This window comes from Martes martes (genome assembly GCF_963455335.1).
Source record: "Martes martes genome assembly, chromosome: 3".
Classification (NCBI taxonomy): Eukaryota; Metazoa; Chordata; class Mammalia; order Carnivora; family Mustelidae; genus Martes; species Martes martes.
Window position 1 is genome coordinate 134,710,738 of NC_137890.1, and position 15,848 is coordinate 134,726,585.

Genomic DNA, 15,848 nt, shown 5'->3' on the forward strand with positions numbered 1-15,848 from the left:
AAGGTGATAAATTCACAGCATACATCTTGTAAAAATATGGCAGGTGTGGCAGTTAAATCATAAACAGTGGTGACGATTACTATCATCAAGTGTCACGTGTTGAATTTACATAAAAATTTAACTTCCCTCCCCCCTTTAAAGTGGTTCCTATAGTCTGAGTAGCCATTACATCTCTGCTCTTCAGCAGTGTCAGCTGGTTGTGAAAACAGAAACCTCCCGTCAATGCTGTTTTTCTGGTTTATTGAGTCCCAGTTTGCTGACCAGAGGTCTCTGTCTTGTTATAGGCACTGACCTTAAGTATACATTTGTAAAAACAGTCAGTTTGGCATAGACTTCCTGTGGGAGTCTTGTTGACACCAATACATCACCATCACAGGCTGTAAACAATTGATCACAAAATGGAATTATTCTTTGTTCCTTTTTACTTTTTACTTTCCCTGATATCTTTCCCTTTGTCTTCTTTTTCTGATTTGTCTTTTTCAAATTTTTCTTTTTCCGGCTTGGTCACACTATCATAGGAAGGTGGAGAAGTGGTAGAAGGGGTCACATCGGTTTTCTCTGGAGTTGAATTCTCATTTAGTTTGTCAATAAGGATATCTTCTTTGATAGGTGTTCCCTCACCTTCTTTGCCTTTGTCTTTCTTGTAGATACACGAAACCTTTTTAACTTTTTGCTTCAAGAGGTAGCGTCTATAAGCCCTCTGGATAACGATAGCGGACACCTCCTCTTGTTTGCGTTTCAGAGTGGTTGTGATGGGCTCGTAGGAGACTTTGGAGGGGTTCGATGCCATGAATCGCTCCTCCATCTGTATTCGAAGGGCATCCATCTCTCCACTTTCACCCAAAACACGCTTTGTAAAGGCAAATAAAATGTCGAGGCAATGGATCCGGTCCCCACTGACCATGGGCAGGTCCATGGCGATGAGCTGGACTTTGTTTGGTTTGGCTATGAGAAGAGGGGGATCCAGGGCAGCTGCAAAATCAGAGAGCTTGGCGAACTCTATAAACTGGGTGGCATCAGGATCAAACTTCTCCCAGACCTCATAGAACATCTCGAAGTCATCCTCACTCAGGGGCTCTGCACTTTCTTCCGTAGCAACACTGAAGTTCTCCAGGATGACAGCGATGTACATGTTCACCACAACCAGAAATGATATGATGATGTAACTCACAAAAAAGAAAATCCCCACTGAGGGGTTTCCACAGTCTCCCTTAACTGAGCTTCCAGGGTGATCTTTTTCAGGGTCACAGTCTGGAGGTCCGCTATTAAGAATAGGTGCCAGCAGTCCGTCCCAGCCAGCAGAGGTGGTAATTTGGAACAGGCAGATCATGCTGTTGCCAAAGGTCTCAAAGTTGAACATGTCATCAATTCCAACTTCCCTCTTAACATAGGCAAAGTTGGACATTCCAAAGATGGCGTAGATGAACATGACCAGGAAGAGCAGGAGGCCGATGTTAAACAAGGCAGGAAGGGACATCATCAGAGCGAAGAGCAGCGTGCGGATCCCCTTGGCCCCTTTGATCAGACGCAAGATTCGACCAATCCTGGCGAGCCGGATCACTCGGAACAGGGTAGGGGACACAAAGTATTTTTCTATCAGCTCAGCCAGAAACATGCCTGTGGAAAATCAAGAAATACAAACAAACCAGTGTTATATTTAATATAAGATTTACTGTTATATTAAATTAGTATTTAATATATTAAGTTAATATATTAATATTTAGCAGTGAATGAAAATTTACATGGATCAGATAATCATTAATTTTACAAAATGTGGACATAAGGATTAGGTAAACACACACACGTACACACACAATCTGTGGTATTTGTTTAGCAAAAGGAAACTGGTGTGTTTAGTGTTAAAACATTAACCCCTTTATGCTAACTGAGGTTTCAATGGTCATTTTTCCTAGTTCAAGAAAAGCATCTATTGAACGATTCAACCACTGAAGGCCTAAAGACATCACAAAGTATGGGGAAGCCAAGCAAAGGAGTGGACTTGCAGTTCTAAAATACCGGTTCTAGAATTGGCATAAGAACTAATGGACAAGGCTTGTGATTTTTCGATCGGAATACGGGAGTTCTTACCCTGACACCCTTGTGATCCATTTTATTGGGAAGGTGGCAAGAATGATGGATAGGAGAGAATCCAGGCTTTGGAGACAGACATACTTGTGACTGAATTCTATCCCTTTTTTTGGCATCACTAAATGGTGATAGTATCTACTTTTGTTGTTTTTGTCAAACTTAGCACTTACTAAGCCTTTTCTCTGTTCTAGGCATGCTTCTAAGTGCATCTACTTACATAATCTCATTTAATTCTCACAATAACACTTTACAGAAATATTCCCTGGAAAGCCAGGGTATGGAGGTAACTTGCCATAGGTTACAGAGCTGCTAAGTAGTGGAAATAGGAAAGCTCTAGACCAGATCTGTATGATTCCCGAGTCTCATCTCTTAATCACTAATATGACCACCTCATAGCACTCTTGTGGAGATCAAACAGAATGGCATATTGTTTAAAGTGTTTTAGTCCACCAGAGAAAGCAATTTAAATAGTGGAATACTGTTTTTTCCCCTCTGTGTATGTTTTCTTTTCTCAAATAGGCAGAACCTTGTCTTAAATCTCTTATATTTACTGCCAGCACCTCATTTAATGCTCTATACCTCATCATCTAATATATATTAATGATAATGAATCTGTTTTAGTTTTTTGAACAAAATGTCTACTTCTGGAGAAAGAGTATTACAAGCCATAGAAACTATCTGAATCCAAAGATGAGATGAAGCTCATGTGTGTGAATATATGTGAGCACACATGCAAACTCTTCAAACTATCCATAGCTTATTTGTGGACTATTTGATTCCTTCTATTCATTTTTGGGTGCATGTGTGTGTGAATTATTTATTCAAAGCAGTACTTGTCTATACCACAGGAGTGTGAGTGACTATAGCAGTGTTATGACAAATTGCAGTTATTGTCTTCTGAAATGAGGCAAGATGATAAATGAAAGCTGAAAAATATAATTTTTTTTTACACATCATTTCATGCACAGCATGCAACAAGAGAAATGACAAACTGAAGAAAGGACTATTAGACTTTCATCTGAAATTTTGGGATGAATGAGAAAGATTAGTAAGAAACACTTTCAAAGTTTTAAACGAATTTTCATTACTAACGTCCTGAGTAAAATCATCTCATCTTACCTACAATAGAGAGAATGACCACCACAAAATCAAAAATATTCCATCCGATGGTGAAATAGTAATAACGAAGAGAGATTAGTTTCAGCACACACTCTCCAGTGAACAGAACAATAAACACCAGATTAATCCAGTACAGAATGTTTGTCATCTCCTGACTTTGGTCATCAGTTTCCACCATCATGGTGACCATGTTGAGGCAGATGAGGATCATGATGCTGATATCAAAGACTTGTTTGGTTACAAAATCAAAGACCATTCCTTGGAATTTGTTCTGGAACAAAGAATATGCAAAATTCAGTTAGAAACATAAAGAAAATCAAATTTGACTTATCTGCTTTTACTATAGCAATATGAAAATGTAGCTTTTATAAGAACACACCATGTTTTATACTTGGAATAATAGTTTGTATATGGGCATATGCAACTTTTTTCAAATGTATTTTATTTATACTGTTCATATCAGATTTTATAAACTGACCTTAAGAACCATTTATCATGTTCTCAGTGCCCATAACATCATCAGGGGTATGGTAGACAGTCAGCCAATATTTGCCACTATTAACAAATCTTTGTTATCCCATGTATTGGAGGTGGGTATCAAAGCAAAATTCAATGAACTAATAAATACTTTTCCAGCTTTTTCCCTCATGTTTATTTTTTTCTAGTTTCTGTTTTTATCGTCTTTCCCCAAAGCCAGAGCACCTTAAATTTCACCTGTGAAGATGTTATAAAAAATTGTAGCTCGAGAAAAAGGACATATGTGGAACACCTGGTGAAATCCAATTAAATTATGTATCCTATTTAAATGGTATTGCACCACGGTTGATTTCTTAGCTTTGATTACTGATCTATGGCTATGTCAGACTTTACAATAACGAAAAGCTTGGTGAAATTATATGGGGATAACTCTTCTGTAAGAATATATAATAATCTTTTAAAAAGTTATAGTCCACAATCAGATGTTCAAGTTTTTCCTTACGCAGTTTGGACCTTATTTCCAAGGACTAATTGGCCTTTTCTCTTGTTTATGAAATTAAGTCCTCACCTTACCAGTTCTGCTCATTTGGACCCTGTTTTGTACCATTTTGCCTATACCTGCTTGGTATTTCAGCCCTGACTTAACTTGCACTAGGCTGTCCTCTACTTTCTTAACTAGAAACACTGATGATCTGTTACCTATACACTTCATAGGCTGCTTTCCCAGATCTTGACATGTTTATCCATCTGGATTCCTTGTACTAGTGTTCTGACCTCTCCCTGTTGAGAGGCATCTGTTACTCTCTATGGAAATTCTTGGACATCAAACATCACCTGTTTGTTGTATTTTTCTCTTTTTTTCTTAGTAGATATGGGGTTTGCTGGACTGGACTTCTATTGCTTCAGCTGAGCCTGTCCTTCAAGAGCCTTCTTCAACTTGATAAATGTATCTAATTTCAGTTCCAAATCCTTCCTTCTTAGTTCTTATTTACTGTAGCTTACCTTTCCAAGTCTCCTATGTTTCTTTTATTTCTACCCTTCTGATATTTCCTATCCCTCTTAATAAAGTTTGCAGATTATACTGTGTCATTTTGTCTTGTCTCCTTGTACTGAAACAGACTTCCCTCACTCCTTCTCTGGTGACTGTAAATTCAATTTGAAGTTTTAAGCACTCTGTGTCCTCAGAAGACTTTATGTTTACATTTGTCATAAAATTGATGCGACTGTATTGCAAATGGTTTGCTCTTATTTATTTGATTTTAGGTTTTTTTCTAGTTGTTTGAAGGCATTGCAAAGACAGAGCAATGTCATTTTTCTCATAGATACAGCACCTAGAGCGTAGTGTGTTCAAAACTCCTTAAAATCAGAAGTTGGTTTTTTTTTTTTTTATCAATGAAAAGCTCCTTAGATTTTCTGCTCATGTAATTTTCCAGTGGGTCACTTTGATGTATAACTCTAATCCCCAGTCACTAATCACTATCTCCAATTTAAACCCCAAGGTGTAGTATATGCTGAAGGAAGCTACATAACCCTGGCAGCCTTGTTCACCAAAGATTTATGTTCTCTCACTTCGTCTTGGCCCTTGACGATGATGAGGAATCCTTTATCCCTCACTTGTTCCAGGATAGTTCCAAATTCCTAAAAAATACTCTATTCTTTCACCTTCTTTTCTTTTTTGAGAGCATCAAAATCATTGTAAAGAAATCTTCTACTTCTTTTTGCATTCATATTATCTTGACTTTTCACACATATCTTTCATATATTACTCCATATTCATTAGAGGACTCAGTCCCTCTCACCTTTAAATCTAACCTAGACCATTCTATTCTTGACCCACATATTATGTGTGATTTTATTCTATATTCCCTCTCTTCACTTTCTTCTCCAGAACTCTTGCTTTGCTTCAAACCTAAACCTCTCTCCAAACAAATCTTAAGAAACTTTATTTTAGGGGCGCCTGGGTGGCTCAGTGGGTTAAAGCCTCTGCTTTCGGCTCAGGTCATGTTCCTGGGGTCCTGGGATGGAGCCCCGCATCAGGCCCTCTGCTCTGCAGAGAGCCTGCTTCCCCCTCTCTCTCTGCCTGCTTCTCTGCCTACTTGTGATCTCTGCCAAATAAATAAAAAACCTTTAAAAAAAAAAAGACACTTTATTTTACTACTTCTGGATATTCGTTCTTCCCCTATCTCCTTTCGATTGCCAGATTCTGCAAGCTAGCATCTCTAATTTTTTTCTCCATGCTGTCCCTTCTTCATATCCCGCATGACACTGGTCATCTAGCGTGTATGGCAGAAACTTTTAAGTTCTCTTTGCTGGGTCCTTCTTTTTCTCCCATATTCAATTAATAGAAAACCTTTTAATTTCACTCCAGTGACAGCTCACAAATCCACCCACTCTAATTCATCTCCACACCACTCTGGTTCAGGCTACCTCTCAAACAGCTACCTCTGAAACAGCTCCAAATAAGGCTACAAAGCATACACATTGTCCTATCAATACTGGTTGAGCGATCTTTACAAAACAGAGAATGAACAGGTCCCTTTCAATAGTTCCCCAATGCTCTAAGGAGAGAGACAATTTTTTAACATGGCTTACGAAGTTCACAAAAATCTGGCCCATCCTAACCTTTTAATTCTCAGCACATCCCAGTGAGCCCTCACTCTGTACTCCAGCCTCACCAGCCTTCCTACCTCAGGGCTTTCACACAAGCACTGCCCTTCTCCTAAAGGGCTCTTCTCCTGACAACAATTTCCTGTAGCAACCAAGCAACCATTGGCAAATATACAATTGGAAAAGCCATGAAAATTCATGAAGAGAATGATGTTACCAGATTTAGAAGCAAGATGCTAGGGGAAAATATGAGATATTTTTAAAACCAGAAAAAAACTAAACCTGTGACTTGTTTCATTAATGATTCCATGTAATCACCAGAGTGGGAAAGAAAATGGGGCATATCTGAGATGTACTGATTATTTCAATTGGTCCCCACTGCACTCTGTGAACATTCACTATTTCCACACAATGTATGTATGCATATGTTTTCTTCTCTACATTACTAGAAGCTCCTCATTGACAGCAATCCTAGGTAATGCTATTGGCATATAAGTGTGAATTTTTAAATTTACATATATTTTATATGCATATATATTATACCTATATTATGTATTTTGTGCATATGACATATATATCGCATATACTTAGGCTAAGATAAAAATTTTGTTTCACAAATTCATAAAAATACTAGTATCTGGCAATTTGGACTGTGTAAGTGATAAATAGCAGATCTTTCTGGGAATTAAAACATATTATTTTATTAACATATAATGTTTGTTTCAGGGGTAGAGGTCTGTGATTCATCAGTCTTAAACAGTTCACAGCTCACCATAGCACATACCTTTCTCCCAAGGTCCATCACCCAACCACCCTATCCCTTTCCCGACCCTACCCCGCTGCAACCCTCAGTTTGTTTCATGAAATTAAGAGTCTCTTACGGTTTGTCTCCCTCCCGGGTCCCATCTTGTTTCATTTTTTTTCCCCTCCCTAGTCCCCACGACCCCCCACCCTGCCTCTCAAATTCCTTCTATCAGAGAGATCATTTGATAATTGTCTTTCTCTGATTGACTTATTTCAGAAAGCATGTTATTCTTACAGCCGGTCGAGGTATGGGTTTTTGTGGTTTCTTTGAACCCAGTTTTTTCATTGCATTGTAGTATTTCTTCTGTTCTTCTGTCATAAAAATGTCTTGACCTCCAAAGTAAAGAAATAAAAACAAAACTTGTTAAAATCATGTTCTTTGCTAGCTAGAAAATCCACTTCAGTCGTTGTGTGAAAATTGGCTTCCACATGCTATTCTAGTGTTGCCAATCTTTGTATTTACAGACAGATGCATGTATTACATCTATAAATTATTCTATATTAATCAGTCATATTTCTATACTAAAAATATCAATACATGCTATCTGAATTAGCAATTACTTAAATACTGCAATTGATTAAATAGTTCAAAATAATTTCAGAATTTTATATTCCTTCTTTTAGCTGACTGCATTTTAGAGCCAAAAAGAACTAGTATGAGATGTTTAACATTTTAGAATAAAGATAAAGCTTTAGTATACTTATCTTCTTTTTCTGTTGGTTGAAGTTATCTATGATGACACCAATGAAAAGATTCAGGGTAAAGAATGAACCAAAAATAATAAAGATGACAAAATAAAGGTACATATACAGATTGTCTTCATATTTGGGTTGTAATTCTACCTACAAAATATTAAGGAATGATAACTATTAGGACTACTACTTGTTTTATAAAAAAGACATCAGCTAATTTTCAATTCTCAAAGCATGTCTCAATTGTTGGAAATGGAAAAAAAAGATCAAACATTAAACAGATTTTATGAAACATCAATACTATTGTGCTTATTGAAGCACCTGCAAGACCATTCACTGACTTGACAAAGTGAAACAACTCACAGAAAAGTCTAGATAATTAAAATTAATTTCACCCAATAAATTTCTAGATTATGACTGCACTTTCTCTTATAGGCAAAGACTTCCAACAGGGTATGCAAAGTCAGGATTTCCCCTTCCTGCAGAAGAGATGTTTGAGTCACACTATATTATGTTAAAACCTTTAAAATTTATTCTCTCTGATTTGGGTTTTTCATTTATAAAATGGAAATAAATTTAACCTTAACCTCAGCGGGTAGTTGGGAAGATTAAGTATATTAATATATAAAAAGGGCTTAAAGAAACAGTGCCTGGCCTGTAGTAAGTGTAAAGGTTTGCTTTCTATTACACATTTCTTTTCATAGGCTAGAATTATTACTGTATGAGTGGATCTGGGTACATCTGTAGGATCATTCCCTTCTGCAAATGAGTCTAAGATTCATCCTATTTAGTAGGCTTTAGGTATAGTCTCTGTAACAATGATGCTTTGTCTTATCCAGCACACTTTTGGTCAAAAAAAGAGTGACAACTGGTGTGAGCTTTGGTTGTGATCTATATCTCAGGTCTCACAGAATATTGTTCTAACCAATTCAGTTAACCAGTCACAGGTGGTAATAGATACAGGTAATGACCCATTGTGTCAGGAAATCAATTTAGAGGGTAATGGCCAACATGATATGTTTTTCTAATGGAATAGAGTAAAACAGAAAATATTAGAAATATTGTAAAAGTACCTATTCTTTGATGAGACTTTTATTTCATTTATATATGTATACAGTGAACAGTGACATAAAATGATATTTTTAAACATTTCAAAATTAAATACAATACATACAGAAAAGTGCACAGCACATTAAGTGTAAAATGTAGTAATAAATTGTTATAAAGTGAGTCTCATGGTACAGGACATTGTCAGGAACCCAGAAACCCTTGCTGTATCCTTCCCAAACATAAACTCTATAATCCCTGCTAGAGGCAATCATTATCCTGAATTTTATGGCAATTCCTTCCTTGCTTTTTCTTTAGAGTTAACAGGTAAGTCAGCATTCTTAGACAGTTAGATTAGTTTTGTCTATATTTTGTCTAGTGGATACATTTGTTATAACTGTTATATTTTTAGATTCATCTATATTGCTATGTATGCTGTACTCACTGTATAACATTCAATTATTTGTCCATTTCTATTACTTTTGAGTTGTTTCCAGTTTTTTGCTAGTTCAAAAAGTTATGTTCATTCTTGTACATGGACTCTGCTATGCGTGTGAACAAGTTTCTGTAGGATGTATTGCTAAAAATGAAATTGCAGGATTAAAGAATATCTTGAATTTTATTGAATAATGTAATAATGCCCAACTTCTTAGAAGAAATATTTTTTCCATTTTGTGCTGTCAGTATTGCATAAGAGTTCTTATTGCCCTTTGTCCTTGACAATACTTGGTATTGTCATAATTTTTAATATTGACAATGAAGTAAATGTATAGTTAATTTCACGTTGTGGTTTAAACTTGCATTTCTCTGATAACTACTGAGAGTAAGAGCAAACAACTTTTCACAATTTTAGTGTCCACTTGGATTTCATCGTTTGTAAGTGCTTGAGTTATATAGCAGATACTGTCTGCTAAGTTACTAAGGAAGGAACCAAAAGAAAGTTGCATATCAGGCTGCTGCTAAGGAAGGTAGAGAGAACTGTAAATGAATTAGTCAAAAGAGGTAGGAAACTACCATAGAAGAAAGTGGTTATGAGCCCATTTTGTGGTCAGAGTTAAAAAACATGTACTACCACTTACCACATTGAGCCTATTTGCTTCAATAGTAAATGGAGTTAATATCAACCACAGTATAAACGTTGTTATTTAAGATTAACTGGGATAGTGTAAGAAAGCCCTTGGTAGAGTGAGTAGTAATAAGTAGTAAGTTATTAGTATTATTCAAAAAAACCCATGACTGGGATTCCTGGTAGCACTCACAAAGATACAATGCAGGGCACTTAGTTCTCATGCTTGCTCTCTCTCTTTTCTTAAATAAGGTAAAAAAATAAAAAAATTTTTTTTTTTAAAAAGCCAACAACTCAGGAATTCTTTCTTAGCTACCACCTGGCTATTGGTGCTAGGAAAATAACATTTCAAATTTAATTACTATGTTCTGGCAATATACCAGAAGCCAATCTCTTTTTTTTTCCAAAATGTGATTTCCTTCCCCATTGTTGAATAGTGAAAAATTAATGAAAATTGTACAAAATTTTCAAAAGTGCTGAGGTTTCTAAGGCAGACTGTGAAGGCCCCTTCCACCTATAACAAAATCTCACTTCCCAGAAACACTGGAAAGTTTTTGTTTGTTTTTTTCCACCAGTAGCCAGATTCTTCCTATTACAGGGAAGATAAAAAGATGGAAGAAATCTGTGACAGATGAAGAAAGTGCATGTTGAGGGTTTCTAATGCACAAATGGCCACAAATCAGAGCCAGAAATAAAATGTCTCATTTTGTAAAATCAACAAAATTTTAAGTACAGGGTACCATGCTAGATACTAGAAAAGGCGTGTTAGAAGATGTACAGTAAGTAGAGAAAAACATTCAAATCAAATTTTGGAAAAAATAATGTGAAGTTGAGTATTTTTTTGTAATATAGACATTTTCTATACATTGATCCATTGTTTATTTATTAATAAATTACAACACTGTGGAAATATTCACTGGATCAAATTAGACAAGCTTCTCTCTAAACAGACTTACATTTCGTGAATCAACAGCTGCATACATGATATCCATCCATCCCTTAAATGTGGCCTGTAAAAAAGTCATACCATTTAATTTTTCCCCACAAATTATAATTTTAGAAAAGAAGTTAAGTATCAGATTGATCAATTCAATCATTCAAAAACAGGTACATAAAAGTTTGAGGTTAGTATTTGAAATCTGGGCAAAGTTTTATAATAGGATGCATGGAAAATACTTCAACTTTACATTCTTCCATAAATCTATAATTATATCATGGTAGAATATAACAATATGTTACCATAAAAGCAATTATCAACAATCTTTGACTCTGATATATCTATAAGAACATAACATGAAATTTGATAAAATCACATCAGACAAGTTGAAAAATATGCTGCATTGTTTGATTTTAATGCTTTCCATCCTTATTCTTTTCTAAATGGTATTACCACCAATCAGTAATCATGATGATTTGTTCTTGAAAAATCTCCATATTGTTGATTATACTATTTTGAGGCAATTATTCTATAAGATAAAGTAGTTGCCTAATCTGAAAACAAACATATTCAACTGCAATTTACTCTTTTAAATATTTGTGGTTTTTATGCAGATACGTGCACCTAAAAACAAGTTTTACACATTTTTTTTTTCAGTTCCTTAGAACCACGGGATCTGTCCTTCCCCCTAATATTCATATAGCATTGGGTATCATGGAAGTGGATCATCTCAGGGGGTGGTCGGTTGAGAAGCTGAATGGATTTTTATGAATTTCTAACAGACATCATAGACTTAATAGAATATTTTTACTTGCAGGATAACAATCACTGTATCTGAAGGAGTTCAAGCAAGAGGCAGGAAAAGGGGGAATCAGAGTAGATGTCTGTGCGACAGATGTAAGGTGGGGAGTTTGGTTACGGCCATCAGGATTGGGTGGAAGAAGGCCTGATGAGGGTTTGGTACTGTCTGGTAGCTGAGGAGTACAGAAATCGATCACTCCCCTCCCTCCACATACACACTTCTCCAACCCCACACTAGGGCCAGTGCCTGTACTTTGCTCAGAGTAGGGGTAGGGTAAAAGACTGGGGACCTTCATAGAAATCTCAGTAACAAAGGACTGGTGCTGAGGTAGCTAATGCCTAGCCTGAAAGACCATAAACTTTGCAGAGCAGTCCAGTTTCCTGCATGATGCAGAAAAGATAGTTCAGCAATGATTAGAAAGAATCCAGGCAGATGGGTTTGAGGAAGTATGTATTTGGAAATATTGAGAAAGGAGATTTCAGACTCACTTTAATAATACATCACAGAGAACAATAAAGTGGTTACTTACTACTTGAAGCAGAGAAAGATATCCAAGTCCTACATTATCAAAGTTTACTTTCACATTTTTCCACCTGGCGGTTTGATTGCTCTCTATGAGTGCTTTACATTCGCTGTAGTTGTTGACCACACTTACATCAAACATTTCTCCAGTGGTGTAGTTAATACAATGATAAAACTTGCCAGCAAAGAGATTTACTCCCATGATACTGAATATTAGCCAAAAGATCAGACAAACCAGAAGTACATTCATTATGGATGGAATGGCTCCTAAAAGAGCATTGACAACAACCTGGCACAGAAATGAGAAGGCAAAATAAGTGAAAACTCAGCAATCATGTTGGAACACTATTAAAAGAACAGCAGCCAAATGACCAAAAATATATCTGTTTCTAAAGTTAAATATTGAGCAGAAACTAGTATCTTCTAGTTCCAATAAAAGAATTTTACAATTACAGTTCAGAATGATATAAAATATATTTTATATCGTAGAATGTTTTCTCAAGAGGTACGAAGATACACAGAGCAAATTTTCATCAAAGAATGGAACTAATTATAAACACAAATAGTGACAGGACAATAGAAACAGTGTCAGCACAGAATATCACAATTTCTGAAAGTTTATAAACCATAAAATTTACTATCCAAAATTTCAAAGTAAAAGAGAACAACACTTCAGGGTCAATTTCCAGGGCAAAAGGGAACGCTAATAATAGTTATTCTGAGAAAGCAAGTATAAGCCAGTGTAGTCTAGAGTCACCCTACAGCTAAAACTTCAGAGTGAAGAGTTCAGAGCATAGAAATCGAACATGTGACAAGTAGAAAAGGGTTTGGAAGTCAGGAGCTCTGTGTTCCAGTTTACATCACAAATTAGCTGTGCGCCTTTGGGCGAGTTGTTTCATTTTTCTGATCCTCCTTTGGGAAATCCCTTTCAGAAGAAAATTCTCATAAAGCATTGCAATTTGAGCCTAGGGTTTTCACTTAATAGCTTTGTTACTTGTAGCTTTCTTAGTTAACCAGGGCTTTCAGTAAACATTTTTCAGCACTTTTTAAAATTATCCCTCAAGGAAATATTCAGCTAAGAATGTTGTTCGGTGCAAGTGCACCTAACCTACATCAGCAATAAACTTTATCAGAGCAGGCATGTAAAATATAATAAATACATGTATTTATCTTCCTCAACTTCTTTAAGGGGTAAAAAGTACATACAAACACATACATACATACGTACATACACACATAAATACATATGAGTAACAATATCTTACAACAACCATACCAAATGGGTATTTGGCAAAAGGCACAACTCATCTACAAATTAGCACCTGGAGCCTATTCAGTAACGGATAATATTTTGAAGTATTTTGAATGAAAGTAACCTCTAAAGAATGTATTACACTGTTGTTTCTTTTTTTCTCTTGTAGAGTATACTTTTATTAGGAAAAAATTTAAAAAGCAACATAATGCCATTTATGCCTTGTATCAGACACATTCTCTTAAGCATTCAGACTATGTCTTAGGACTTAAGGGGCTGAAGTTGTCTTTTTATAAAAACCAGATCCTTATCCCTGACCATAATGTTCCCAGTGAAGCAATGGGTCAGATTCCATCTCCCTGGAATGTTTTAGCAATTGGAGCGACAAACTGGAAAATTATTCACATTGATTTAGCTCTGACACTGTTGGTGGGAATGCAAGTTGGTGCAGCCACTTCGGAAAACAGTGTAGAGATTCCTTAAGAAATTAAAAATAGAGCTTCCCTATGACCCTGCAATTGCACTACTGGGTATTTACCCCAAAGATACAGATGCAGTGAAAAGAAGGGCCATCTGTACCCCAATGTTCATAGCAGCAATGGCCACAGTCACCAAACTGTGGAAAGAGCCAAGATGCCCTTCAACGGACGAAGGGATAAAGAAGATATAGTCCATATATACAATGGAGTATTATGCCTCCTTCAGAAAGGATGAATACCAAACTTCTGTATCAACATGGACAGGACTGGAGGAGATTATGCTGAGTGAAATAAGTCAAGCAGAGAGTCAATTATCATATGGTTTCACTTACTTGTGGAGCATAAGGAATAACACGGAGGACACTGGGAGATGGAGAGGAGACGCGAGTTAGGGGACATCAGAGAGGGAGACAAACCATGAGAGACTGTGGACTCCGAGGGTTTTGGAGGGGAGAAGGGTGGAGGATGGGTGAGCCTGGTGGTGGGTATTAAGGAGGGCACGTATTGCATGGAGCACTGGGTGTGGTGCATAAACAATGAATCTTGGAACACTAAAAAAAGAATAAAATAAAATTACAAAAAAAAAAAAAAAAAGAGAGAACCAGGACTTGGGTTTGGTATGGTTATAGTGTTGTTTCTACAAGAACTGCAACTCTCTGATAATTCAGAGGTACTTGTAGACCTGACAGTTCATTTTTAAGTTCACTACAATGAGTGCTCTGCAAATACGAGGAGATTCTGGTAGCAAGAGTTAAAAAAAACAAACAAAACTAGAGAACAAAGAAATAATACATGTATTTTCCAAGATAGTCAGATGTACGGAACAACTGGGAATTTAGGTCCTTATCCATGCAAATTTGGTACAGAAAATATGAAAGTTATTCTAGTACTGAAAGTTTGATTACCCTTTTAAAATTAAAACTACTACTGCAAAAACAGTGATTTTAAATTGGTAAAGTGAAAAGAATTTAACAGCTAACAATTTCTTTCTATGCAACCCTCAGCACAACACAAACACACACATCTACACACATCATTCATTTCTGTTTAGGTTTGCAACATTCAGAGAAAGCCCCAGTAACTACTTTCAAATCATAAAAAAAAATCATTTTCTAAAAGTTTCTTTTAGAATAGTGAAATCCACGGAGACAGGATGTCATCATTTCCTCTGTGCTGAGGGTGTGTGGTCTCAGGTTTTGTGCCTTGGACAGGGGACAAATGGCAGTACAAATTCCTCCTTCTTCCTTTGTACCACCTTTCTAAATGAGTATTAGATTTCCACAGATGACCTACTTTTTAGCTACCCCACCCTGTGTTTGAAAGCTAAAGGGCCAGATTCAGATTTTAAAAGGCTCAAACACATCATATGAAGCAATGAAGAAACGATGAGGAAATCTTTGGGGTTTTAAATTACAGTCAGTAGAATTTCCCGCACATTTACAAATGGAATGAACATAACTAATCTTGACTCATATCGGAAGTCTACACGACATGATAGAGATTTCCCACAGAGTGAAAAATCTACTTAGAAGCAATCTAATTGTTTCTAATTAGAAGCAATCATTTAGGCATTCTATTCTGTGAGTGTCTCCAGCAGTGTCAAGTTTATGGATGTCTGACACATATTGATTGGTAGGTTATGTCAGTATGAATTGTAAGATATAAATCTCCATGGATTTGTCATTTCTGAGGTACAAAATGTCAGTCTGTTCTCAATTATAATTCCAGCAAATTCTAAGGCATGCGGTCTTACCCTCATTCCTTCAAACCGGGATAAGGCTCTCAGTGGCCTCAGAGCTCTTAGTGTTCTGAGGGATTTGATGGCACCAAGTTCTGAGTAACCCAAGGCATTTGCAGTCAAGCTAACCAATGAGACCTATACAGAGAAAGCAACGCAGTTTTCTCATTTACAGACAAAAATGCTTACCCGGTTCAACCTTGCTCTGCAATAAACC

At 36.4% G+C, this 15,848-nt stretch overlaps 1 protein-coding gene across 11 annotated transcripts in view; it reads right to left on the reverse strand.

Annotated features, from left to right (window-relative positions):
- Positions 1-421: 421 nt before the first annotated feature.
- The window catches only part of LOC308339894 (sodium channel protein type 2 subunit alpha), a gene marked incomplete at both ends in the record, with an annotated part of 81,061 nt that continues 65,634 nt past the window's right edge, over positions 422-15,848 (reverse strand). For all 11 annotated transcript variants that reach the window (XM_080798949.1, XM_080798954.1, XM_080798951.1 and 8 more), the window contains 7 exons: positions 422-1,617; positions 3,208-3,478; positions 7,331-7,428; positions 7,797-7,938; positions 10,858-10,911; positions 12,170-12,451; positions 15,647-15,769. In XM_080798949.1, the coding sequence (XP_080655075.1) occupies positions 422-1,617; positions 3,208-3,478; positions 7,331-7,428; positions 7,797-7,938; positions 10,858-10,911; positions 12,170-12,451; positions 15,647-15,769 (2,166 nt within the window). The remainder of the gene's footprint in view (positions 1,618-3,207; positions 3,479-7,330; positions 7,429-7,796; positions 7,939-10,857; positions 10,912-12,169; positions 12,452-15,646; positions 15,770-15,848) is intronic.